Source organism: Poecile atricapillus, chromosome 16, assembly GCF_030490865.1.
Source record: "Poecile atricapillus isolate bPoeAtr1 chromosome 16, bPoeAtr1.hap1, whole genome shotgun sequence".
NCBI lineage: Eukaryota > Metazoa > Chordata > Aves > Passeriformes > Paridae > Poecile > Poecile atricapillus.
This window is the reverse complement of record NC_081264.1, coordinates 10,638,629-10,664,453: the sequence shown is the minus strand read 5'-3', so window position 1 is coordinate 10,664,453 and position 25,825 is coordinate 10,638,629. Positions and strand designations below refer to the sequence as shown.

General features: G+C 48.2%; 6 protein-coding genes across 11 annotated transcripts; 2 read left to right on the top strand and 4 right to left on the bottom strand.

Moving 5' to 3' along the window:
• Nucleotides 1–835: 835 nt before the first annotated feature.
• Nucleotides 836–4,222, bottom strand: LOC131585380 (uncharacterized). Of its 2 annotated transcripts, none has more exons than XM_058851512.1 (3): nt 3,920–4,222; nt 3,200–3,340; nt 836–1,441 (listed from the first exon to the last, which is right to left on the bottom strand). In XM_058851512.1, exons 1-3 carry the CDS (start codon nt 4,205–4,207, stop codon nt 1,304–1,306), a joined length of 567 nt encoding a protein of 188 aa, XP_058707495.1. In that variant the 5' UTR covers nt 4,208–4,222; the 3' UTR covers nt 836–1,303. The 2 variants fall into 2 exon arrangements, with proteins under 2 accessions (XP_058707495.1, XP_058707496.1); XM_058851513.1 differs by having other exon boundaries at nt 3,200–3,337.
• Nucleotides 4,223–6,388: 2,166 nt separating this feature from the next.
• On the top strand, nt 6,389–11,317 carry COQ5 (coenzyme Q5, methyltransferase). Its single transcript, XM_058851511.1, has 7 exons — nt 6,389–6,565; nt 6,941–7,090; nt 7,571–7,795; nt 8,500–8,606; nt 10,188–10,276; nt 10,480–10,591; nt 10,708–11,317. The coding sequence occupies exons 1-7, from the start codon at nt 6,418–6,420 to the stop codon at nt 10,807–10,809; spliced, it is 933 nt and encodes a 310-aa protein (XP_058707494.1). The 5' UTR covers nt 6,389–6,417; the 3' UTR covers nt 10,810–11,317.
• Nucleotides 11,318–11,439: 122 nt separating this feature from the next.
• LOC131585381 (dynein light chain 1, cytoplasmic) lies at nt 11,440–14,255 on the bottom strand. Of its 4 annotated transcripts, none has more exons than XM_058851514.1 (3): nt 13,609–14,255; nt 12,904–13,044; nt 11,440–11,822 (listed from the first exon to the last, which is right to left on the bottom strand). In XM_058851514.1, the coding sequence occupies exons 1-3, from the start codon at nt 13,747–13,749 to the stop codon at nt 11,685–11,687; spliced, it is 420 nt and encodes a 139-aa protein (XP_058707497.1). In that variant the 5' UTR covers nt 13,750–14,255; the 3' UTR covers nt 11,440–11,684. The 4 variants fall into 4 exon arrangements, with proteins under 4 accessions (XP_058707497.1, XP_058707498.1, XP_058707500.1 ...); XM_058851515.1 differs by having other exon boundaries at nt 12,904–13,041; XM_058851517.1 differs by having other exon boundaries at nt 13,562–13,728.
• Nucleotides 14,256–17,000: 2,745 nt separating this feature from the next.
• GATC (glutamyl-tRNA amidotransferase subunit C) lies at nt 17,001–18,865 on the bottom strand. Of its 2 annotated transcripts, none has more exons than XM_058851466.1 (4): nt 18,635–18,865; nt 18,320–18,486; nt 17,840–17,943; nt 17,001–17,462 (listed from the first exon to the last, which is right to left on the bottom strand). In XM_058851466.1, exons 1-4 carry the CDS (start codon nt 18,836–18,838, stop codon nt 17,407–17,409), a joined length of 531 nt encoding a protein of 176 aa, XP_058707449.1. In that variant the 5' UTR covers nt 18,839–18,865; the 3' UTR covers nt 17,001–17,406. The 2 variants fall into 2 exon arrangements, with proteins under 2 accessions (XP_058707449.1, XP_058707450.1); XM_058851467.1 differs by having other exon boundaries at nt 18,320–18,483; nt 18,635–18,861.
• A 28-nt stretch (nt 18,866–18,893) lies between these two features.
• TRIAP1 (TP53 regulated inhibitor of apoptosis 1) lies at nt 18,894–20,444 on the top strand. The gene is made up of 2 exons (XM_058851469.1): nt 18,894–19,083; nt 19,792–20,444. The coding sequence occupies exons 1-2, from the start codon at nt 18,937–18,939 to the stop codon at nt 19,873–19,875; spliced, it is 231 nt and encodes a 76-aa protein (XP_058707452.1). The 5' UTR covers nt 18,894–18,936; the 3' UTR covers nt 19,876–20,444.
• Nucleotides 20,445–22,119: 1,675 nt separating this feature from the next.
• Nucleotides 22,120–24,153, bottom strand: LOC131585360 (cytochrome c oxidase subunit 6A1, mitochondrial). The gene is made up of 3 exons (XM_058851468.1): nt 23,979–24,153; nt 23,541–23,680; nt 22,120–22,392 (listed from the first exon to the last, which is right to left on the bottom strand). Exons 1-3 carry the CDS (start codon nt 24,082–24,084, stop codon nt 22,312–22,314), a joined length of 327 nt encoding a protein of 108 aa, XP_058707451.1. The 5' UTR covers nt 24,085–24,153; the 3' UTR covers nt 22,120–22,311.
• Nucleotides 24,154–25,825: the final 1,672 nt, after the last annotated feature.

Here is a 25,825-nt window from a genome sequence, read left to right as displayed (position 1 = left end):
GCTCAGCATTCAGCTATTCTGGATTTCAGAAGAGATTTCTCTAAGGTGACACCTGGCCCCAGGAAAAGTCCAAAGTATTGCATGACCACAGTATTTCACTTTTCTAAAGTGGTGCTGCCCCTTGAGGTCTTGTGTGGATAGTGTTCCAGGAAAGGCTATTACAACCAAGTATTTATCCTCTTTATAATGACTGATTTCTCTTTCAACTTCCCATTTCTCCACAGCCCAAATGGACCCTACAGAAGCTGCTGCACATTTCTGGGGGCATGTCTGTATCCTCTCCCACAGCTGCCTGATCAACCATGGCTGTCTGTATCAAGCAGTGAAGAGGGTTCAGCTACAGGAGCAAGCCCCTGCCAGACGCACCAGCCAAGCAGCCCCACAGGAACTGTCATTCCCAGCATGGCCTCAGTGCCACACAGTGCCACCACTGTCACTGGGTGTGCCAGGCAGGGGCACAGCTCGAGCAGCCCCAGCTCACGTTAAGCACCCACTCTGTGGCTGGGAGTGACACAAGCACCACCGGAGCCCTGCTGCCCACAGCGGGCTCCCCCTCCCCTGGAGCAGCCCAGGCAGAGTGCAGCTGCTGCCCTTTGCTGCGGGGCCGGCACAGGAGGCTCCGCTCCACGCCCGGGATCACGACCGGTGCCCGGCGATGGTGACGAGTCACGCGCAGCCGTGTCCGGAGCTGGATGGAACCCAGCCACGATGGGAACGCTGCAGGCCCCACACAGAGCCCCACACACCCCCTCAGGCAGCACTCCCCATGGCTTGATCAGACCGAATCATCACTGTCACCACAACAATACAAATCAGCCAGAAATAACAACCTGGCTGGGGTAGAACTTGGCTTTTATTCTCCAGCGCACTTCTCCAGAGACAGCAGAAAAAGAAACAGCTCAATTTTTGGGACAGCACATTCAGCAAAACAAGATGGGGAAAATTATTTTATAAAAGTAAAATCAGAAGAATAAGAGAAGTTTGAAACATAAAGAGCTAAACACTGTCAGTACTTGCATAGCACTAGCAGTAATCTGGAAATACAGTAGATGGCTATAAAACTTGCAAAAGCAAAACTGCTCCAATAGCTCTAGTAGCAAAGAAGGAGCCTTCTGAAAAAAAATAAATACAAGGAAGACTTTTTTGGTACTTTTCCTTTTTATATCCACAATGTAATGTCATCTGTTACAACATAATCCCTGCCATTGCCCTTGAAGATCAAGGCCTGTGTCCTCAGGAAGGCTGCAGTAACTAGTCAGAGAGTCCTGTAACTGGATGCAAGTTTCAGTAACAGTCCATGGTTCTAGCCAGACTTGAAAAGAAGAATAGCGACTTGGCCGAGGTAGAAGTAGATGAAGTGCTTGGTCTCATGAGTCACGTAGCTGCCAAAATTCCTTCCCACGATGCAGTGCCAAGTGGGATTGTATTTCTTGTCAAACTCCTGCAAAACAGATCATGACAAATCAAGAACTCTTCTAATAGGTATTCACTTTCTGAGCAAGGCAATCAGAGGAAGAACAGATGCTCTTACATACTAGGATTATTTTATTTACATCTTATTGTTCACCTGATGCTTAGTCAGACACACAAAAACCCCTCAGCACTTCTGAACTGAGCAGTAATAAGTTTAAAACATTACTTTTGTTGAAGGAAAGTAGTCTTCTATTCCCCCAAATTCATAACATGATTGAATATACAATTCTCAAGTAAAAGATCATTAGTTTGAGACAAAGCCACAATTAGACTTCATTGTTTATCAGCAGCACAGCTGCTGAACAGGAAATTCTCTGCCACATGCTCTGAAACAACAGTATGATCAATAAATCTAAGCACTTGTGCTTTACGTATTTTCAAACAAATCCTCTATAAATTCCCAGTAGTCGCTACAAAGCATATTTCAAAAGTACTGAACTCTCTCTTCAACTTTCATAGGTACTTTCTGCATCTGGAGAAATAAAACCTTTCTGTATTCTGGTCATAGCAAACAAGCATTTTTTTAGCAGAGACGATTGTTCTGTATGAATTAATTACTTCCCATGTTAGAGAAACTTCTCCATCCCAGGTACCCCATATTTTAAAGTTACCTCCACCCCAAGTGTCCTGGAACAGAATCTCAGGCTTTGAGTGGTACAGCAACAGAACAGCTCCAGCTGGGTGCCTTCAGACGGATGCCAAACAAAGACATTCCCAGGCAATTACACCCTCCCAGTCTCAGTTCCCCACCCTTCACAGTTCAGACCACTAATGACATTAGGGTCTGGGGACTTCTTGTTCTTTATTGCGTCTGGAAAGTCTTTTTTATCTCTCATGTTGAAGTTTCTGCTGACAGTTATAACTTCCTTATTTTCCAGCCTGAACTAGCTCTTGAGGCCCTTTTTCACAGCGTTAGGTAGAAGTTAGCATATCCATGTGAAAATTCCCAGCTTGTGGCCTAAACCTTTATCAAATTTAGCTTCTCATGCCAAGCAGTTAACTCCAGACAGTGATCGGCCTTAACATTTCAACAGCTCTTCCACTCAGATCACTTTAACTTCTACTGACGCACTTTGATTTCTCCGTTCCCCTGAGCTGACAAAGCAGGAAATATAATCTGAACTAGATCTTTCTCGTGTATTGTTAATCGTGCATAAAGGACGACACAGATGTTGCAAACAGAAGATAATCAGTGCCACCAGGATATTTTTTTGGGGGGCTTATATCACCACATAAGGACAGGTGTGATTACAGAGAATTGCAGAAAACTACTTTTCCCCTGCTATTTTTGATCCAAAGATCAAAAGATCTTTGGCAAGAATTGTAAAGAGATCCTTAAGATTAAATTAAATACAATTGAAACCAAGAACAACAAGCTTCCTCTCAGAGGAAAACCACAGGACAGCTCAATAGAGTCGCTGTGTTTTGTACCAGCTCATCAGTCACAGGGAGAGTCAGGTGCCACTCTATCCTCACGTGGACAACGGGACAGTGGTAAAAAAGGCAGTAAGCAGAAAGGACTGCAAGAAAAAAGCAGCACCTAGAAAGGTCCATATAAAAGGTGGGTAAAGGAACACACGGACATCAGCCTAAAGAGAAAGTCTAACTCGATTATCAAGCGTCTCTAGAACTTGTTTTTCTAGCACTACTTGCCCAGCAGCATTCTCCCCAATTGATTTTTCATGTGCACAAAGATATCATGAGCACATTACAAGCCAACATCTACCTTCTTTATGTGAGCAGCAATGTCCTTCTCAATGTTGTATTTCTCCAAGGCTTGAGTTGCACATTCCACAGCATCTTGCTGCATCTCTTCTGACATGTCCGCATTTTTGATCACTGCCTTTCGATCACTCATGATTGCCTGCTTGGAGAAAAAAAAAAAACCGAAGGAAATTCAGAGTTGCAGAAGCACCTGCCGGAACCACCTGCTGCCGAGCAGCCCCACAGGTAGCGCCATTCCCAGCGCGCTCTCGGGCGCCGCGCGGTGCCCCCGCCCTGGCCGGGCAGCCCTGGCCGGGCACGGGCACGGCCCCGGGCACAGCCCGAGCAGCGGGGCTCAAACGCCGCCTCCCGTTCGGCACCCGCTCCCCGGCCCGGAGCCGCACAAGCGCCGCCGCCCTCCCGGCCCTCCCCAGCCCCGCTCCGGCCCGACGAGCCCGGGAGCTCCGCCAGAGAGCGCGGCCGCTCCACCGCCCGGCCCGACGGCCCTTCCCTCCGCCGAGGGAGGCGAAGGGAGCCCGGCCCGCGCGGCCAAGAGCTCGCAGCCCCGCCTGGCTACAGGGTGCCGCCGGCAGCTGCTGGGGATGAGGGAAAACCGGAGCCAGCGGCCGGGGAAGAGCCCAGGCACCGGGGCTGCCCAGTCCCAAACTTCCCGAGCCGGACCCGGCCCCTCTCGGCCGCTGTCCCTGCCCAATGCTCAAGGCCGGCAACGCCTCGCCCTCACCGTCGAGCGGGCGCCGCGGTACCGGCGCGGTGCGGATGTAGAGCCGGTGAGGGTGCGGGACGGCGCGCAGCGATGCACGCACTCGGCTCCGCCGCCGCGGCTGTTTAACCGACCCGCGCGCGCCGCCGGCGCCTCCGAGCGCCCCAGCCCCGCCCCCTCAGCACCGGCCGCCAACCATTGGTCATTGCCATAATCACCCCGAGATCTCATTGGCCCCGCTCCGCCGCTCTTGCAGGGTTTTGCCGCAGCAATTTCTTTCAGCCCGGCATGCCTTGCGGCCGTTCCCATGGCGACCGGCGGCCGCGGTGATGCGCGGCGGGGCACGGCCTTGGGGCGGCCCGGCGGCCCCGCCGGCCCAGCGCAGGCCAGGCCAGGCCGGGAGTGCTGGCTCTCAGGCCGTGCGCAGCCCTTCCCCGTCGCTTTGTTTCTTAATTCATGGCTGAGCTGCTTGAACGCAGGAAGGAAGAAGGGGAAGGAATAATCCCCTGCACCGGTACAGGTTGGGGGCTGACCAGCTGGAACGCAGCTCTGCAGAGATGGAAGTTGGGGTCCTCATGGATAAGAAGCTGTCCCTGAGCCAGCACTGTGCCTTGGAGGCCAAGAAAGCCAATGGAATCTTGGGGAGCATTAGGAAGAGCACTACCAGCAGGTCAGGGAGGTGATCCTGCCCCTCTGCTCAGCCCTCATGAGGCACATCTGGGGAGCTTTGTCCTGTTCTAGGCTCCTCAGGACAAAAGAGACATGGAGCTCCTGGAGCAGGTCCAGTGGAGGGCAGCACAGATGATTAAGGGACCAGAGTATCTCTCCTGTTAGGGAAGACTGAGGAAGCTGGGCCTGTTCAACCTCAAGAAAAGGTGGCTGACAAAGACTTCATTAATGTGTATAAATATATAAAAGGTCAGAGGATGGACCAGGATCTTCTTTCTAGTGCTGAGAAATAGGACAGGAGGCAGGAACTGATGCACAGAAGTTCCACCTGAGCATGAAGAAGAACTTCACTGTGCAGGTGACTGCACTGGAACATGTTGCCCAGAGAGGTTGTGGGGACTCCCTCAGGGGAGATATCCCAGAACCTTTTGCATACAGTACTGTGCCATGTGTTCTGGGATGACCCTGCTGGAGCAGCAAGGCTGGACCCACAGTGGTCCCTTACAGCTTGACCCATTCTGTGACTCTGTGAACGCCGCTGGTCGCTGGTGTCCCTGCAGTGTCCTTGATGTCCTGAGTGAGAGGGGCTCTCCCAGTCACTGCTCTGGCAGACAAAGATCATCTGTCACTATAGCTGAGGCTGAAAAAAATACCCAAAAAACCAAATAAGATGCTTTGGAGGGCATCCTGCTACAAAGAACATAGCGTTTAAAAAATATTATATGAGAAAAATAGGAGAAAATCATGGTGTGGTCTGATGATGGTGCTAAAACTCCCAATATGGCAGGAAAGTCCTGGGTGAGGGAGCCCAGCTCATGCCCTGGGAATGCAGTCCCCAGGCTGATTTTAACAGCATGATGTCATCTCTCCTGAGAATGGGTTAAGCAACTTCTTATAAACAAAGCTGGCAGAACTCCTGGATGATTCAAATAATGTGATAAGCAGGGCAAGCTTTTTTTTGGGGAAAAAAAAAAGTTTCTATCTAATGTGGCCTGATGCTCCTGACCAGAATCGAGGCACCTTTCCACTCCTCCTTGCAATTCCTCAGAACCCACAAACCCTCCCTCCTGTTCCCCACGAGGCTTCACTTTAAGTGAAGGAAACTGCAAAATTAACAATCTAAAGAAAAACTAAATAAAGTTAAAGAAAATAAAGCAAAGTTGAAGAAAACTATTTGCGAAATTACTCAAGTGCACCGTGAGGGTTGTGATGGGTTTGGGTTTTGTTTTTTTTTTTTTTTCCCCGTCATGTTTGTCCTCGTAGCACAGGTTCCGTTGCCCCGCGGAGCAGCGGTGGCACCGGGGAGGCTTCGGTGACGGTGTCCGGCAGAAGCGGCGTCCCCTTGGGCTGCGGATCCGTGGGTCCGGATGCGAGCGGACCCCCGGCGGGGCGCCGCTCACGGCCCGGAACGAGCGGACCCCCGGCGGGGCGCGGCTCCGGGCCCGGTACGAGCGGACCCCGGCGGAGCGCAGCTCACGGCCCGGTGCCAGCGGACCCCCAGCGGGGCGCGGCTCCGGGCCCGGTATGAGAGGACCCCCGGCGGAGCGCGGCTCCGGGCCCGGTACGAGCGGACCCCGGCGGAGCGCAGCTCACGGCCCGGCCAGCGGACCCCCAGCGGGGCGCGGCTCCGGGCCCGGTATGAGAGGACCCCCGGCGGAGCGCGGCTCCGGGCCCGGTACGAGCGGACCCCCGGCGGAGCGCGGCTCCGGGCCCGGTGAGAGCGGACCCCCGGCGGGGCGCGGCTCCGGGCCCGGTATGAGAGGACCCCCGGCGGGGCGCGGCTCCGGGCCCGGTGAGAGCGGACCCCCGGCGGAGCACCGCCCCCGCCCCCGCCCCGCCGCTGCCCGAAGATGGCGGCGGTGCGGCTGTGGCGGTGCCGCTGCCCCGCGCTGCTCTCCCGGCCCGCCGGGGCTGTGCGGGCTCGCCGCGGCCTGGCCGCGGGGCCGGAGATGCACTTCGGCTTCCAGAGCGTGACGGAGGAGGAGAGGAGGGAGAAAAGTGAGGGCGGCGGCGGCGGGAAAGGGCGGGCTGGGCCCGGAGCCGAGCTGGGCTCCCGGGCAGCCGGTGATCGTTCTCCAGAGTGCTGGGGACGTGTTTGGGGCTGGGCCCTTGTTTGAGGCGTTACCGGGAGTCTCGGTGAATAATATCACTTCCCTCAGCTCGGGAAGGCTGTGTTTCTTCAGAGACCTCTGTCGGGCCGCAGGCTCAGTAGGATTCAATTTTTTTTATTTTTCTTTTGTAATGAGTTTTCGTGCGGTATTTTTCAGCTCCACATAGTGACAGACCTCCACAGTGCAAAAAAAGGACACGTTTTACTTAGACTTTAGCATTTTTAAGTAAATTGCATCTCATTCCCATGTTCTTTCTTTGCAGTTTATCAGGTCTTTGAATCGGTGGCCAAGAAATACGATGTAATGAATGATTCAATGACTCTAGGAATTCATCGGGTGTGGAAGGATATCCTCATGCATAAAATGAACCCTTGCCCAGGAACACTCCTCCTTGATGTTGCTGGGGGAACAGGTAAATAATTTTGGTGAGTTCCACATGACAATGCCACACTGGTTTTCAGCTGTTTGTGTCTTTTCAGAATTACGTTGCCTGCTGGGTTTTTTTTCTCACCCTTAGCTCCCTGTCTTTAAAGCTAGTGAAGCATCTCCTTGTCTTTCCCAGAGAAGGGTTGAGAACTAATATCTTTGTGTTTTGTAATATCTTGCTTTGAGGGTCTGAAAGTGTTATAGTCCTGCCATAATATGCTATCAAAAACTGTAAATTTGTGCAATGTCATGGACTCTTTGTTTTTAAGAAGTTCCCCTTTTGTCTATATACATACACACACACACTCTTTTTGTGTCTATACAGTGTGTCTGAGGGGGTGGTTTTATAAATATAGATGACTAAAAAGGAATAATAAGTCGGTTGGATGTTCAAAGCCTTATGTTTCATCTTTCTTGAGTCAGAAAACATGCCAAAATGTGTATCTTTCCTTTAAAACAACTGCAGGTGACATTGCCTTTCGATTCATTAATTATGTTCGCTCTGTACGACAACGCCAGCTCCAGAGGAAGCTCAAGCAGCATCAGAATTTGTCATGGCAAGAAATTTTTGAGAGTTACCAAAAGGACAAATTTAACTCACTTGGGGATTCCCAAGTGGTGGTCTGTGACATCAACAGAGAAATGTTAAAAGTTGGGAAGCAGAAAGCACAGCATCTAGGCTACTCTGAAGGTAAATAATGCATTATACCATGGCACTAACATTCTTGATAGTAAGAAACTGTAAGGGGCAAAGGTTTTTTCCTGTGTACATTCACCAAGAATGGGAGCTGTGCCTGGGGAAAAGGAACATGAGTTGCACAGTCACTGATTGTGCATTTTGTCTGCTTGCCAATAACCCAGACAACCGTGCTCCACAGACATGGTCTTGATCCTTTGGGGACTGAGAAGCAATTCAGCTGCAAATGCATCACCTACTGATAGTCCTGATGGAGGGAGCATGGCTTTTCATGTTCTTCAACCTGTGGAATCTTTCTACCAAAATGTGTTGGTTTTGGCTATTGTTGGATGGCAAGATGTTAGTAATTGTCTGTAGCTACACTTTGGGCAGAGATTCTCTTTTTACAGCTTTGCCACAAACAAATGGCAGCCAGGTGCTTTCCACTATGATGCAAGTTTTGGGTAAAATCTTTGTAGCACATACACACTGTGTGTATGTGCAGAACAATGATCTGTTTTGCTGATCTGCAAAATTAACTACTCTGTCTGAAAAATTTATGAGTATAGGTCAAGGTGTCTTTCCTCCAACAAAACTGCAAAATGGAAATATTAGTTTTCAACATCACTTTAAAAATAATCAATTCCTTCTAGAATGGGTGAGTTGTAGCATTTCTGGAGCAGTCTGTACTCAGTTCTGTGACTTTTCTTTCCCTACAGGCTTGTCCTGGGTACTTGGGAATGCTGAAGAGTTGCCCTTTGATGATGATAAGTTTGATGTATACACAATTGCCTTCGGAATCCGAAATGTAACTCGTATTGATTTGGTAAGTTACTGTAGTGTATCCTGACATGAGGTCCATATGATTTTTTATTCTACAAAGGAAGCAAAGTAGAACGCCTTTGGATAGAGGAAGATCCTAGACTACTCCTGAAACATTTAAAATAAGTGGCATGTAGTATGCAAGTTGTTTGAATGGAAAATGCAATTAAGTGCCCCACCTTTGTCATAAAAAGATAGATTTATACCTGTTGCACCCAATCCTTCCAGCTTTGCAAGCCACACAGTCTGTAGGGCAAAGGGCTGGATGCTGCACTCATTCCCCACCTTCTCCTGACCATGCATGGCTGGATCTACACATGCACAGTGCAGTCTGCATCTCTCAAATCTTCCTGCAGCACCTGATCTATATCCCACCAGCAGTGGGTCCAGTGCTTCCTGTCCCCTTCTGTTTCCCTGCCTGAGCCAACAGAACTGCCAGAGCAGAGTGGGACAGAGGCTGCTGCTGTTGAACCAGCCTGTTCAGCCCACTTGTGCTTTACACTGGCAGAGCTCCCTATAAAGAACAAGTACAATTTTAATTAGGATAAGTAGTACTCTTTGTTCTAAACTATCTCTGTCCTTTGAGAAGGACTGGCTGTTGTGGGGGTGACACCTGTCTGGATGCACTAGTTGTCTCTTTTGGAGGAGTGTGGTACCACCTTGGCAGAGCTCCTGTGGAAGGTGAAGCATTTGGATCCAAACCACCTTGAACCATGTGCCTTTGAACTTAATGTGCATAGCTTTTCCTGGTGCTTTGTCTGCACCCTTCCAAAGCACAGGCTCTTTGCCTTCATGCATACAGCAGTCTGGTAGCAGAGCTCCCTGGAGACCTGATACAAAACACACCCAAACTGCCAACTCTTTCAGAGCTCCTGTGTAGTGTTTATATTTTATCCCATAGGAACAGGACAGTTGAAGTCAAGCAGATGTACAACCTTTAGAGGTTCTGGAATACATCTCTGCTCTTGTATGAAAGAACATAAAGTTTTAAACAGGATTTTGTCTAGATTCTTGTTAGGTATTCTATTTTGATGCAGGATGGAATTTTCAAAGTAGCCAAAGATTTTCTTGTTTCTCTTTCCTTCCTGTTCTTACACATTTCTCATCCGAAACCCAGTATTATTCCTTCTTTGAACCTTTGGGTGTGCCTCACAGTAAAATCTTTTCTTTTGATTTAAAAAAAAATTATCATGCCCATTTTTGATTTTCAGTTTCTTGTAGCTGAGTCACCTTCTCCCTTTTGTGTTTGGTCTGTAATTATAAGAGCTCTGCCAACAAACTTTCATCAACTGCGAGTAGGGAAAGAAAAGAAAATTGCAAACTCGACATCACAGTTTTGACACAAAGCCTTGTAAAAACCTATTTATGTAACAGCAAGAGTATTTGTGCTTTGGGTTTGTGGCACATTTGCGTTTTTTTTTTTACTTGTCTTGTGATGCTTCTCTACAGTAAATATTGCAGGTTGCCAGTCAGGATACTCTTCATTCCCCTCAGTTCATCAGAACTGCATGATAATATCACATGGCATGATAATAGGCAGGTGCTGTTCTACAGAAGAAAACTTATCACATCTGCTTTGTCTCAGGCACTTCAAGAGGCCTATCGTGTGCTGAAACCAGGAGGAAGATTTCTCTGCCTTGAATTTAGCCATGTCAGCAACCCTCTCCTTTCCAGGTAGGAATGTGGTGATGCTTTATGCTGTGTCACAAGGCTCTCTTGTTTGTACTCAGACAGAATAAGAGCTGGAGACACTTTGAGACCACATCTTGGTGCACTTTTAAAGTCAGCTACAGACTGCATAGCATAGTGGCAGAGAGACAGCTCATGTTGGAGAGGGTTTAAATTCTGTTAATCTGTATTTACTGTCCTTTGTGCAGGCTCTATGATCTCTACAGTTTCCAGGTTATCCCTGTTCTGGGTGAGGTTATTGCTGGTGACTGGAGGTCTTACCAGTATCTGGTGGAGAGCATCCGACAGTTCCCCCCTCAGGTAAGGCAGGATTTTCCCAAATTCACTAACACACAAAACACAATTCCAGCATAATCTTGTGCCCAGCTGGTTTATGGGCCTTCAGGTTGTTAATAATTGTGGCACTTATTTTTCAGGAGGAGCTGAAGGCAATGATAGAAGATGCAGGCTTTTACAAAGTGGATTATGATAATTTAAACTTCGGCATTGTTGCCATTCACTCAGGTTTCAAACTGTGAGTCTGTGTAACAAAACACCAGAAGTGTAATTTTCATGAGGGATATGAAAGCTGTGGAATTTTAACGGTATCAAGAGGAGTTCTAAGAACTTGTGCAGCAGGTCCTTGCTCAGCAGCCGGACTCAGAAGAACACAAGTTACCTCTCCCCACCAAGAAAGAGTGATTCCAGTGGTGTTTCACTTGCATTCCTCTTCAAGTGTAACGTAAAGGATATGGCCAAAACTGAGCACTGCTAACAAGTGGAACAAGTTGGCAGTGGGTGTGGATACAGAAACAGACTGATTAGTCTCCAAATAAGATGCCTTTCTTTTTACTAAGCTTTAAGGAGGATGTTATACTTGTGAGAAGTAACTTGGATTTATGAAGTAACTATGGACTTTTATGAAGCTGTTATTATCTTTGTCATGTGGAGTTTAAGGATTTTTTCCCATGACTCCTTTACTTCTTTCAAAGGCAAATGATGGAAGGCTTATGAAATAAAAGGGCTCTGCATCAACTTATTTCCACTTAAATCAGTCTTGTAAGAAGGTTTCCTAAGAAAGGATGGATTTAGGGTGTGGGAATAGAGGTGGGGATGTTCATCTTTCATTCACATGGCAATAAAGAGGGTAATGCAAGAGGGCAAAGGGATAAACTCGTTCCAACGGTTTTATTAGCAAAGAAGCCATCTTTTGAAAGAAAATAAATACAAGGAAGACATTTTTGCTTTTCTGTATAGCCACAATGAAAATACGAGCCGCTACAGCAAAATCCCTGCCCATTAACAATACAACAAAAGACCTGAAGATCAAGGTGTGTTTCCCCAGGAAGGCTGAAGGTGGGAATCAATGTGCAGTCCTGTACCCAGGTGCAAGTTTCAGTAACAGTCCATGGTTCTAGCCAGACTTGAAAAGAAGAATAGCGACTTGGCCGAGGTAGAAGTAGATGAAGTGCTTGGTCTCATGAGTCACGTAGCTGCCAAAGTTCCTTCCCACAATGCAGTGCCACGTGGGATTGTATTTCTTGTCAAATTCCTACAGAATAGAGAATTAGAAAGTCAGCATTTTCATGGTAATTATACTAATATTGTCTAACAGTTGGGGAGGTTTTTTTGGCAATGATTTGTCACTTGTTAACAAGTATCGCTTTTGGAAGAAAGCAATTAAGGAGCAGCATATGTTCTTAAGCACAAGGATCATCTGTCACTTTATAACTCATCTGCTGCTTAGTCATACCAAAAAAATATTTTAAAAAGTGCTTCCCAGCAGAGCAGGAATAAAACATACGTTTGGGGAGGTAACTTTTCCCCTAAAGTCATGCCATGATCTCAGACCATGACTTCTAAGAATTTGTCTGCTTGTTCTGAATCTCCAGTGAAGCTGGTATTTTAACTTCATTAGATGTTTTTTACAATAAGGATGCTGAAAGGACACTTGATGGAAAATTCTCTGCCACATCCCTGACACCTGGTCATAAGATGGTGTTGTGATATGCTGCTGTCAGGAGCCTGCTACAAATAAATTCCTGTGTACAGGTCTACAGTGAGCAAACCCATGCAGTCAGTGGATTTGTACTGCAGTACCTAACAGCTATCAGCTGAAGAGATTTTGGTGAGGACATGGAAGTTTCTGTTCTGCTCAACCAAACCCTTTAGCTCCTTGCAGCTCAGTCAGGCTCCCAGTATGAGTCAAGAGAAAAAATGTGACAAACTGTAAGCTATGAACCATCTGTTCAGCATTAGCATGAACAGCTTGTCTTACATGTGGTGGGAAAGGGAAAAAACCAAACCCACTTATTACATGGTCGTCAAACCACCACTCTTTAAATAGGCTGCACAGAGCCCGTGTCTTGTACCAGCTCATCAGTCACAGGGACAGTCAGCTGCCACTCTGTCCTCACGTGGACAATGCGACAGTGGCAGAAAAGGTGCAAGGCACTACAAGAGAAAAGTAGAGGACCTAGAAAGGTCCATATAAAGAGTGGGGAAAGGAACAGAAAGAGAAAAAGTCTAACTCGATTATCTAGTGCCTCTAGAACTTGTTTCTCTAGAGCTACTTGCCTAGCAGCGTTCTCCCCAATTGGTTTTTCATGAGCACATTACAAGCCAACATCTACCTTCTTTATGTGAGCAGCAATGTCCTTCTCAATGTTGTATTTCTCCAAGGCTTGAGTTGCACATTCCACTGAGTCTTGCTGCATCTCTTCTGACATGTCCGCATTTTTGATCACTGCCTTTCGATCACTCATGATTGCCTGCTTGGAGAAAAAAAAAACCGAAGGAAATTCAGAGTTGCAGAAGCACCTGCCGGAACCACCTGCTGCCGAGCAGCCCCACAGGTAGCGCCATTCCCAAAGCGCTCTCGGGCGCCGCGCGGTGCCCCCGCCCTGGCCGGGCAGCCCTGGCCGGGCACGGGCACGGCCCCGGGCACAGCCCGAGCAGCGGGGCTCAAACGCCGCCTCCCGTTCGGCACCCGCTCCCCGGCCCGGAGCCGCACAAGCGCCGCCGCCCTCCCGGCCCTCCCCAGCCCCGCTCCGGCCCGACGAGCCCGGGAGCTCCGCCAGAGAGCGCGGCCGCTCCACCGCCTGGCCCGACGGCCCTTCCCTCCGCCCAGGGAGGCGAAGGGAGCCCGGCCCGCGCGGCCAAGAGCTCGCAGCCCCGCCTGGCTACAGGGTGCCGCCGGCAGCTGCTGGGGATGAGGGAAAACCGGAGGCGGCGGCCGGGGAAGAGCCCAGGCACGGAGGAGCCGCCGGGACACGAGGGGTTCCCGTGTACCGGGATGGCCGAGTCTCTCCGGGCGCCGCCCGCGCCCCGTCCCTCACCGTTCGGGCGCTGCGGGACCGGCGCGGTGCAGAGCGGACAGCGCTGCGCTCGGGTCCGTGCGCGCCTCGCAGCGCCTCTGCCCCGCCCCCTGCGCGCCGGCCGCCCCCATTGGCCAACGGCTCCGCCTCCCGAGTGTCCATTGGTCAGCGCTGCCGATCCCCGAGCGCCTTATTGGTCAGTACTGCTGGTCCCCGAGCGCCCATTGGCTGCGGCGCGGCTCCCGGCAGGGTTTTACTGCAGCGTTGTCTTGCGGCCCGGGATGCCCCGCGCCGCGTCCGTTCCCATGGAGACCGGCGGGATGCGGGGAGGCCACGGGAGCACAGGGCCCGTGCTTTGGGATGATGAAGTAGATTTGGGCAGTGTATGGAAAGCTTTCAGTGCTGACTGCCGTGGTACTGGTGTGCTGCGCCACGGGGGGCTTAGGTTGGACATTAGGAGGAATTTCTTCACAGAAAGGGAGATCAGACATTGGAAGGAGCTGCCCAGAGTGGCGGTGGTGTCACTGTCCCTGGAGGTGTTTAACACTGGACATGACATTGAGTGCCATGGTCTGGTTGACATGGTGGTGTTTGGTCACCGATTGGACTCAATGATCTCAGAGGTCTTTTCCAATCTAATTCTGTGATTCTATGTGACATCATCAGGTGATCCTGGATAAAAAAAACACATGTTCTTTAAAGTACTTTTAGTCTCCCAGGCATTGTAATGTGTCCACCAGCTTCTGTAAAACACCTTTCCATAGTTGATATGTGGGCCCCAAAAGCCATTTTATTACTTGCCCCAGCCTGGATTACACAGATGTTGAGTTTAACCAATAATCTCAGCAAGACTTTGTTTCTCTTTAGAACAAGCTCTTGTTGGGAATAGCCCTCTCAATAGTACGTGAAATTACTGAGAGAATACTGGGATATTATCTGGGGCAGCTGTGTCAGTAATATGCTCTTTACAGAGAGTGAAGCCCACCCATGTCAAAGGAAGGAGTTCCACAGCTTGTGAATGGCACTTGATCACCTGTCCTGTTCACCTGTCTGTTTCCAGCTGTGTCTTTTCAAGTCACACTAAGTGACCTCTGATGGAAATCTCTGACCCATGTTTACTGGGTATGATCAAGTCAACTGCAAACTTTGTTCCTTTAGTGAACCAAATCTATCAGACTTTTACAGCATCTTTTGCAGACCTCACTATTTCTGCAACTCTTGCCTTTTTTGTTTGTGTTTGGTTTGGGGGTTATTTTGGTTGGTTGGTTGGGTTGCTTTTGTTTTGGGTTTTTTTGTTTAAATGAAGCAAGATGTTTTGGTTGATCCTCAGTGCTCTGTTTTCTTAGTTTCACTCTCCCTGGAGCACTTTCTGCTGACACTCTTGTCAGCAGATAGAACATTGCTGTTGGTGATCTGTTAATAACAGGACTCAACCATGTCTACAGCAAACAGCACAGGATAACTTAAAACAGCTTTTTAAATACTGGTTGGTAGGACTCCCATTTCCTTGTAGAAATTTTAAAAAAACCCACCTCAAGAGCAGTCATTCACCTCACTTGAAATGTAAATATTTTGCATATTTATTCAGTGTAGTTGCCTGCTGAGTGTCACTCAAAGCAAAAGCAGCGTAACTGCAAGCAACTCTTTGCTTTTGCAAACTCTAAGGCAACCTCAGAAGAATGAAGTGCCCCCAGAAATACTGAAACTACATAATGCAATACTGTTTTCACTCTAAAATATCTCAGGAATAACTCCTGACTCCCAGGTTTTAGCATTCCAGTTAGATATTGTTCACAACTTTGCTTGTGTGCTAGAGTTCTGAGTGGTCTTGGGACCACAGTAAGTAATCAATTCCCAGGACTGTGTTCAGTATCTGCAGCACTTTGAGTAGATCTTTGAGTACTGGACAGTTTTGTGCTGACACAACGGAGCCATTTAACAATCTTCCAAATGCTTCCACTGAACTTCAGAAACACCCACGAATCTCTGAGGGGGTGGTTGTGTTTGGTAGCTGCAGGCAAATTTCTCTGCATTAAGAGATGGTTTGCTGAAGGAACAATTGTGATGACGAGTGCAGGAAATGTCAGTGTGGGTGAGATACACGTAGTTAATGAGAAACATTAAAGCCTGAGATATATTAGAGTCCTACTTGTTAATCAAGAATATAAAAGTAGAGTTTCCCTCAGGACAGAGCTGCAGGGAAAGGCAGAACAAATAAACACAGGAGATGATAGCTGGGGTAGAGGAGGTGCTGAAGAAAACTGGGTAATGGATAAGGCATCTCAGGAGATTTCTCTCCCAGATGGAGATTAGGCTGGAAGCACTTTTTGTGAGGTGTTTTTTTACTCAGTGTTGCACAATGTATCACTGTATTAGCAGAGATTTTTCCTGGGGCTCCTAGTTAATATCAAAATGTTAAATAATCATTATTAGCAATGAAACAACTTCCATTTTCTTGTTCTTTCCACAAAAGTGAAGAAATATCCACACTGAAATTTTCTTTGTAAACTTGGGATTTATATGCAAGGACTTCCAATCCAATTTTGTATCTACAAGTTTGTGGTGGTGGAATAATGTCAGCAGGTCCAAGTGAGGTTATCTCCGTGTTCTCCAGAGAAACTGCATCCATTTAGTGAGTCCTGCAGTGAATGCAGGTGAACCAGCACTTGAGGAGTGTCTCTCCCTCTCTCAAAGTGCAGCCAGGGCCCAGAGGGGCTCAGCACCACCAGTGTTAGACCCACTGAGGCACTGACATGCCCTGCCCCACAGGCAGCTCATCTGCCCTCTGTGAGCTTTGCTTTTTGGTGGTTGCAGGTGTCTGAGTCAAGGTTGTAATCCCTTATTTGTGATGAAGTTGCATCAAACCCCTTCATTAAGGAGATGTGTTTTCCACTTTAAATGCAGTTTGGGCCGCAGGGAACAAGCAGCAGGCAGTCTGTTCTCTCACTAGAGTGTGTGGGAGAAGCACTGAACTGGCAGTTTTAAGTTTAGACTGTGCTGCATTGGGAATGTGGGATCATCTTGTCCAAATTGTTGGTTTAGTTGTTGCCTTTAAATAGTTACTTAATGTTATTTTGGGTTAAAAGCTCCTGCAGGCATGCAGTTCCCTCTCAAAATCCTCTTCCTTTTTCTGTGTAAATAATAATGTCCCCATTCTCTCTCATGGTAAAAGGAGGAGGCCAAAATGGATAGATCAAGAGGGGACTTCTCAAAGTGGGAATTACCTGATATTATGATTGTGGTGTTAATCATATAGATTGATTGATATTTTGAAGTCTTTCCTTGTTATGATTTATATAGACATCATGAATTATTTATAGGGTGAGTCTGTATATTTTTAAAACTGCAGCATTTGCAGGGTCTGAATCTTGACAAGTCTGAGACCAAATACAGTGTTACAGCTTTGCAGAGGATTGGATTACTGGTGTTAAATACAGGCTTTATTTCAATACCCTTGAAAGAATTCAAGTATCATAATAATTACATGTTTTATGCATCTGTGTGAGTATATTATGGATGTTTAAACAAATAATGAAGTAATTACACAATTAAGAGTGGGACAAGGGTTTGCTCTCACCTCCAGACAGCAAAGTCACTCTGCCAAATAAAAGCACCAAGGTCATCTGCCATGCTGCCATCCAGCTTCAGAGACATTGAACATTTCAGCAGCTCTACTAAACTTTTACACCTTCGTTCTTCTGTCTTGCAAGTGCTCTCCTTTTGACCAAAATACATGCCAGGATGTTTCAGCTGTGACTGCACAAAACTTCATTTTCCCAAAATAAAATAATGAATGGGGATTTGGTCTCTGGGCTGTCACTAAGAGCCCTGCAGAAAAGTCTCTCGTTCTTCCAGCTTTGGTAAAGGGATGTTACCTGAGAGAAAATAAAAAACAAGTTGTGTAAGACCAGCTGTAAGTTACCTTGTGGGGACGACACCCTGGCCTGGAAGTGTTTCTCCAGTTTGCTTCACGATCAGGCTGCCTAAATAGCCTGAGAAAGTCAGGAAAGTAAGTCCTGTCTGACTTCCTGTAAGGAATTTTTCAACATGTGCAGTAACTTCAGTCAGGTCAGCCTCTGTACTGCTTCTGGACCAATAAATTGCACATTGTTTTACACAGATGGCTACAGTCATTTCTTTTAGTACTCCCTATTATTGATTAGTATTTCTGAAAGTAAATGCAGCTATGGCAGGTTATTTTCTTCAGGGTAATTCAGGCAAGATTAAGAGATTTTTATAAGCAAGTCAATACCTGGTGGAGCTACAAAATACTCCTCTACTTTCTCTCTGGCATTTTCCAGCAGCTCTTTAGTGCAGTTGCCTTCTGTCACATCATCTTCTCTGAGATACAGACACCTGAAGGACAAAGATTACTGCTTGTCTTTAAGCTATTCTGTGAATATGAAGGGTGGCTTATCTCTAAATCTGGTTTTGGTCTCTTAAATAAACACTGAGACAAGTACTGGAACGTTTCGAAGCACCCAAGAATGTCATTGGCAGGCATTTGGGAGATAGTGTGACAATTAAGACACTGAAAAACTGAAGTTCACCTTTGCTTTGCTCACACATAAAAATCACATGTGCCAATGACAACCTTCTCCCACACAAAACCACAGGAAGACATTTTGAGCAAAGGGACCACACGCATCGCGATTCCCAGGGAAAAAAAAAAAGCCACAAAAGCAAAGTTTGATGCATTAACAGATAAAAGGAGGCTGCTGTGATTCACCACCTGTCCTCCAGCACTGAATCCATCGGTTCCACGCCGTCGGTGTTTACTTCATGGAGCTGATCAGCAAACTGGATCGCTTTCTGCAGCCGCTCCACGCCCTCCGCATCCCTGAAATCCACCAGGGCCAGGTGCTCCAAGTGGTCCAGCACTTCCACCGACACCTTCTGCTGTCAAAAGCATCAATACCGACAAAAAAAAAAAAGTGAAAAAGAACCCAGTAAGTTTAATAGTGCTACTTTATTTTAATTAGAAACTTGTTACACTTCAAAACCGGAGTTTACAAACAGTCCTAAAATCGTTAAGGCTGGGGAAGACCTTTAAGGGCACCAAATCCAAGCCACTGGTCGGGACCCGCTGATTGCTGTCGCTTCCTTGGGAAATTTCCTGGGTTTTTCTGCTGTTCCCGCTGGCCCGCCTGGCGAGGGGCGGCGGTGCCGGTGCCGGTGCCGGTGCCCGGTGCCCGCAGTGCGGGGGGACCCGCCCGGCGCGGAGCCACCGCCCGAGGGACAGCGCGCGCATGGCGCTTCCGCCGCCTGACGTCACAGCCCCGCTAGTGACGCCACCGGCGCGCCGGAAGTGCGTTACTGGGCGGCCCCCGTCCCGGCGCGGCCGCCGCGATGAACAGCGTGGGCGAGGCGTGCACGGAGCTGAAGCGCGAGTACGATCAGTGCTTCAACCGCTGGTTCGCAGAGAAGTTCCTCAAGGGCGACAGCGCCGGCGACCCCTGCGGGCAGCTCTTCAAGCGCTACCAGCTCTGCGTGCAGGTGCGTGCGGCCCCCGGCATTGCCTGCCCCGAGCGGCCTGGCCCCGCGCTCAGCCCTCGTGCCGCCGTCCCGGTACCCCAGGAACGGCGTCGGGTCTCACCAGTGACCCCGACACGCAGCTCTGGGTTTATCTCGCCCTGTGTCCGGCGGTCAGGACGTGGAGTATTTTACAGGCGTCTCCTGTTTTTATTGTACGTGACTTAAGGTTGCTCTGTAGATTCTGCAGCACGTTTCTGTTAGACGGACTGTAGTGTTCAGTGACTTCTCACTACGTCCTGCAGCAACTCTAACGTTGAAGCTTTATTCAAACCAGCTTTTAAGATTACTTTTTCTAGTAGAGTACTTTTTTTTTTTTTTAAAGATTATTTCTATTCAGGCAACAAGCGACAGCTCGAGAGGTTATATACTTAAACTCCACCAGGGAGGTTTAGGTGGGGCATTAGGAGGATTTTTTCACAGAAAGGGTGATCAGACATTGGAATGGGCTGCCCGGGGAGGTGCTGCAGTCAGTGTTTGAGGAGAGCCTGGGCACGGCCATGGTCTGGTTGTCACGGTGCTGTTGGGTCATAGGTCGGACTTGACGATCTCAGAAGTGTTTTACAACAGAACTGATTCTGTGGTTCTGTGATTTGTACCGAAAATAACATCGTGTAGCCCTATAAAGAAGTGCTGAGTTTAATTATTTGGTTTTCTTTTTCTTCTTTTCAGAAAGCAATCAAAGAAAAGGACATACCTATTGAGGGCCTGGAGTTCATGGGCCCAAGTAAAGGGAAAACTGAAAACTCCTCTTGATGTTGGCTGTATGGGTACAGTCACTAACAGGAGCCTTTGGACTAAGCACCATCACCAGGTGTACCACAGATGCCACCTGGATAAGACCTTTGTTGATTGCTTTATAGGAAGTGAAGAATGTTCTGCTTGTGAAAACAAACGGCTAAAAGGAAAAAAAAAAAGTCTGGATCATCAGCAGTGGTAGCTGCTGCCTCCTTTCCAGTGAAAGCTGGTGGTGGTTCAGCATCAAACAGCTTAAAAATCCATGTGATTTAACTTCCCACTGAATGTACTCTGTAATGGGGGAATGCTGGTTGGAGTGGGCTGAGGTGGTTTCTTTGTGACTGATTTATTTTGTTTATTTATCTAGCACTTGAAAGTGTTTCAAAAGAATATGGAGGGGGTTGATGTACTTTCTATCATCTCTATGCTGCTCAATTTTGGTGAAGAAGTTAGTTTCATGTCATCCTGAATGCTGAAGAGCTTAAGCACTGTTTTGTGTCAGCTGCAGAGACGGTTTTAAAGTTCTAGAGGACCTGCAACAGCTTGGCTAAAATAAATATAACCAGGTTATATTTTGTTCAAGTAGGTAACTGTGCAGTAGAGTCTGATTGTGACCCCTTGGAGGGATGGAAGTGGCCTGCTCAGCAGCTGAAGAGAAGACTTTTAATGCAGAGGTTACTTCAGCCTCTTCTGAGGTACTGACACATCCACAAACTTGAATACCCTCTCCTTTAGCATTACACCACCCTGTGGTTTGATCCTCACACAGGGATGGGGCAAAGCTTGCCCCTCCTTACACCAACACAGTGAAAGAGTAAAAGGTATTATGGCCTGGGGACAAAAGATAATTTCATAATTCTAAAATTACAGTGAGGAAAAAAGAAAGCTTCACTCTCTGCTTTTAATTAATACTAATCCTCTAAAGGTTTTACTTTAAAGAAAATTTAAAAGGTGCAGTTCTCAAACATTACAGCTGGCCTGTCTGCACCACAGCCCCTCACAGACCCCAGACACTGAGTCCTGTGGGCCTTGTGCAGAGGATCAGGAACTGCTGCAGCCTGAGGCTGTTGTTCCTGTGCAGTCACATACCCAGCTGAGCCATGTTCTTGTTCTCAGGTGCAGAGAGCTCCTACAGTGGGGTTAAATACAGTACTGAGAAAACAGGCTGTTGGCAAAGTCCTGTGTCACTCAGGTTTGAATAAAAACAGGCCTAAGAGAAGGATCTATAAACAGCATTTTGAAGACAGCTGACGTATTTTTTAAGGAATAACACACAAAACCAGTTTGCTTTTCTATGATTTTCATGTAGGGCTAAATGTGACTTTGTCAGCTTTAAAACAACTGTGCCCATCAGTGCCTTGTACTCTCAACACAGGGAAACTCATCTCAGCAATCTTTTACTGGTAAGCAGACAGAAAAAAAATCACATGGAAACATGGAGAAGGACATCTTGCAGTACCCACTTTGATTCTCTCTTGTCATCCATCACTCTTTTCAACAAGATGCCAAAGCAGCTGCTGTGTTCTACCTTTTGGGGAGAGCCACATTACTGATGGCTGAGATAGAGCTCAGTTTGACATCGTGGAAAATATATACAAGTTACAGTAAGAACTGGGAAATGGCTGAATTATAGTGAGCAAAATCTTGAAAAGGAAGGTTGTGCTAGCTCAGGTGTTGGCTCGTAATCCCTTCCACTTCAAGCAGCTTCTGCATGACACAGTACATATTACACAGACAGAAGCAGTAGAGCCAAAATTGTGTTTTCTTCTGCAAAAGCTGTGTGAGACTTTGTACAGACTGCAGCTTTATGGAAAGCAGAGTGGTGAGCAGGATATGTGCTGATGTACCTGAAAAAAAGAGCTGAAGGTGAACAGTGTGAAGGCAAAGCTTAGCTCAACATCTTTGCTGCGACTCCCTCTGCCAGAAGGGACCAAGAGAAAATCACCTTCATGACTGTTAATAAATATTGCAAAATGGAGAATGTGTTTCAGTATATATTGAATTTTAACCTACGTGTCTGTTCTTCTGGCTGTGCATTTAGAATCATCAGTTAAACCAGACATGAGGAATATGAAACTGATTCATGTCCTATGCCAAATGCACTCCTGTTGTTTGTGTTACCAGACACAGGAACGTGTGTTCCCATCCAGGCAGTCAAAGCCCTTCGTTCCTGCACTCTGTCCTGGGGGAAACTTTAATGCTTTATGCAAACACTGAACTAAAAAACTTGTAAGGATTCAGGTAAACAAGTCAAATCCAAAATTCACATTCAGAGTTGTTTATTTAAATGACCCCATCACAAGTACACACAGGGGGCCACAACATCACTCAGCTTCATCACAGAAGAAACACAGAGTTTCTGAAACTATGACCCCAAAACCGATGGCTCCCACTCAACAATCTTGTTCAAGGATGGGGAGAGACAAAGTTCTGGCTGTTGTCAGGATCTTGGTTTTAATCTTCATAACCAGTTGGGAGAGCGTTAACGTGGGGGTTGTGAAACAGGGTTTTATTCCCATCACCCCAGGGGAAACGCTGTTGAAAGAAGAAAGAAATTAAGCCAGTTTTCTGAACAATCCCTACAAATACCTGAAACCCAGAACAGTACAGACACATCAATTCTCCCAGACAATTAGTGACAGGGCAAGAGGAAATGGCCTCAAGCTGTGCCAGGGAAGGTTCAGGCTGGACATCAGGAGGGATTCCTTCACAAAAAGGGTTGCTAAACATTGAGATAATCTGCCCAGGCTGCTGAGGTCACTGTCCCTGAAGGTGTTTAGGCTGGATACAGCACTTAGTGCCATGATCTGGTTCACAGGGTGCAGACGAGTCAAAGGTTGGACTCCATCTCAGAAGATTTTTTCAACCTAAATGATTGTATGATCACACACCTTGACAGGCTGGTGAATTAAGCAAGCTGGCTCCCAGGATGTATGAAGCAAGAGTTGGAAAACTGTCTCCCTTAGCTGGGAGCCACAATCTACACAGCACAGTCTTTGCTCTTACTTAAACATCCACTGTGCTGAATTATGAGGACCCCAATTTTGAGTATTTGGGATCTCCACTGCTACCTTTCAGATCTGTATTAGTTTAAGTACAGCAGCTCTAGGACTGAAACATTTCTCAGTAAGACATTAGGAGGATGACTTTGGAGTGGGAAGGCCTGTGAATACCACGGGGACTTCATCAGAGCTGTGACAAACTCTTACTGCCTCAGAAACAGCCATATCACAGGCAGGCTCTCAGGCAGCGATGGAGAAAGGACAAGTGTCGTTCTAATTGGGAACGGCAGGAAGAACGACACGGACTCTCAAGGGAGTCCGAACAGGAGAGAATCTCTAGTTTATTGCTACAGTCATGTTATATAGACTAGTTCTTGGAAAGTACAGAAAGGAAACTCTTATTGGTTAGTAAAGTGCTACATTACCATCATTGGTCAGTGGGGTTCACCACCCCCCTGACCCTCTCCTGCAAGGAAAACACGGGAACAGACAAACAGCACCTGCGGGCTGTTTTCTGTCTTTGAGGATTGTTTTCAATCCTCCCATGAATTTCCCAGGCTAGCTTCTTAGGCAGGTCTGGCAGGCCATGGGGCCTGCAGCTTGCTCCAAAGCTAGCCTCCATAGACAAGCCCCTGTGAGAGGCAGGAGAAGGGAGGTGTCAGCCCCGGCGGGCAGCAGTACCTTGGTCCTGATGCGGAGGTGAGGGTAGGGCACGAACTCGGGCCGCTCGTGCTCGTGCTGTGCCTTCAGGTAGCAGTTGAGCATGCACACGGCCACGCCGGGCAGGGCCACCACGAAGGTCAGGATCTTCCAGGTGCGGGCTGGGCGGGGCAGCAATCACAACAACAATCAGCGCCCTGTTAGCGTTACTGACCCGGCAGCGCCGGAAATACAATTAGCGCGTTAATGAGGCGCTAATGAACCCGCGTTCGAGCGCGGGTGCCCTCCCCGTCTGTAACAGGGATGCGGGCTCACGGTTCAAGCCCCTCTGTCCCGGCGGGGGCTCACACCGAGCGCCTGCCGGGCCCCGTTCCCGCGGCGAAGGGCACCGGCTGTCAAGGGCAGCGCCGCGCCGGCCGCGGGCCCCGGCTCCGCCCTCGCCCCGCAGAGCCCCGTTACCTCCGCCCTCCTCGTGTGCCGCCGCCGCCGCCATGCCGCGCGCCAGCGGGGAGCGCGGGGCGGCGGTGCCGAGCAGCAGGCGGGACACCCGTCCGAGCGCCGCCATGTTCTCCTGTCCGCACACCGGAACCGGGGCCGGAACCGGAACCGCGCCGGGCGGGACCGACGGCGGCAGCGGCCGCGCTGACCTTGAGCGGGGCCGCCCGCGCGCACGCGCAGCCCCGCGCGGGAGGGGCGGGGCGGTGACGTCACGGCGGAGCGGCCTGAGGGGCGGGCCGGCGCCATCTTGGTGCTGAGGGCGGAGCTGGGCGGGCTCGGCCTGCGGGCGGTGACAGAGCCGCAGGGTGACAGACACAGCCGCGCTTGGCTTGGAGGTGACCTCGGGAGCATCATGTCCTTCCTGTGACCCAGCATTACCGTGTCAGCCAGGCCATCGCACTCGGTGCCATGTCCAGTCTTCCCTTAAACACCTCCAGGGACGGTTATTCCACCACCTCCCTAAGCAGCCCGTTCCAATGTCTGTTCACACTTCCTGTGGAGAAATTACTCTCGATGTCCAACCTTAACCTCCCCTGGTGCAGCTGGAGGCCGTGTCCCCTTGCTGCTATTACCTGGGAGAAGAGGCCGATCATCACCTGCCTACAACCTCCTGTCAGGTAGAGAGTGAAAAGTAGTTAAGAGAGTGAAAAGTCCTGGGGCTGTGGGGTCAGGGAGAGTGCTGGGGATGTCCCAGGCTTGAGGGGATCAGAGGACCCCTCAAATGGTGCAGTTTTGCTACCTTTAATGTGTTTTTAATTACGTGGTTTCCTGGGAGGATTCTACTGAAATAACATCACTTGAATGAACACAAGATCTTCAGAGAAAAAAAGAAAAAAAAATACTACTATCTAGGTTCTCTTTCAGTTCTTTATTGGACCCTGATGGTTGGCTTTGACTTTTGGTGGAAGCTGTGTAGGTGGACATACATTTTTCAGCACTTAAAGCCCCACAGCAAAATGAGAGGATTCCCATGGTGCATTTAGAAACTGTAACAGTAAAAAAGCAAATAAACTGAGCTTTTGGGAAGGATAGTGGTAGGGGCTGGTCTGAGAGGAATGACATGAAGGAATTGTGTTTTACTCCAAACGAGGCTGTTGTTGGAAGGAGGAGGTTTGTTGGTCATGTGCACATCTTAGTCCCATGGAATTGGTCACTTCTCTGTTGACCAAGGCATGCAGTGTGGCATGGCTGTAAGATGTATTTGCTGCTGGGGAGCAGGATTTCTTTACCCATGTTCACTTGGAGCAGGGCTTGGCTCCAATTTACTGTGCAGCACAAAAGAATTTTATGATGACCAGAACCTTGGAAGGCTGTTGTGAAACACACCTTGACATAAAAATATTGCTCAGTAATTTCTTTATCTAGGCAGTGTAAACTGTTAAAAGTGCTTTGGTTTCTTTGTTCTTCTCCTATTTTTTTTAAATTACAATTACCTCTTCCAGTACTTTCCTTTTGTATTATTTTATTTAAGAAATAATTTTAAGGACAGCTTTGCTTCCATACGGAAAGAAGTTATTCCCAGGTGGTACTGTGTGTACCTGCAGAAGTGTTCTGTCATCATGGACATGATGCATTTTGTACAAAACAGCCCTCAAACCACTGGGGCTCACCGTGTGCACACACACCCGCTTTGCAAAATCCACATTGGAGGTAGATTTTGTCTTTCCACACCTTCATCCTTTGGATTCAGGCTTATGAGATGTCTAACATATCAGACTTTTAATTTAAAAGGAATTTGCATGTGGTTTTTTTGGAAAACAGAAGATCTGAGAATTATTTGGTGCAATATTTCAGTGATGAAACTAAGA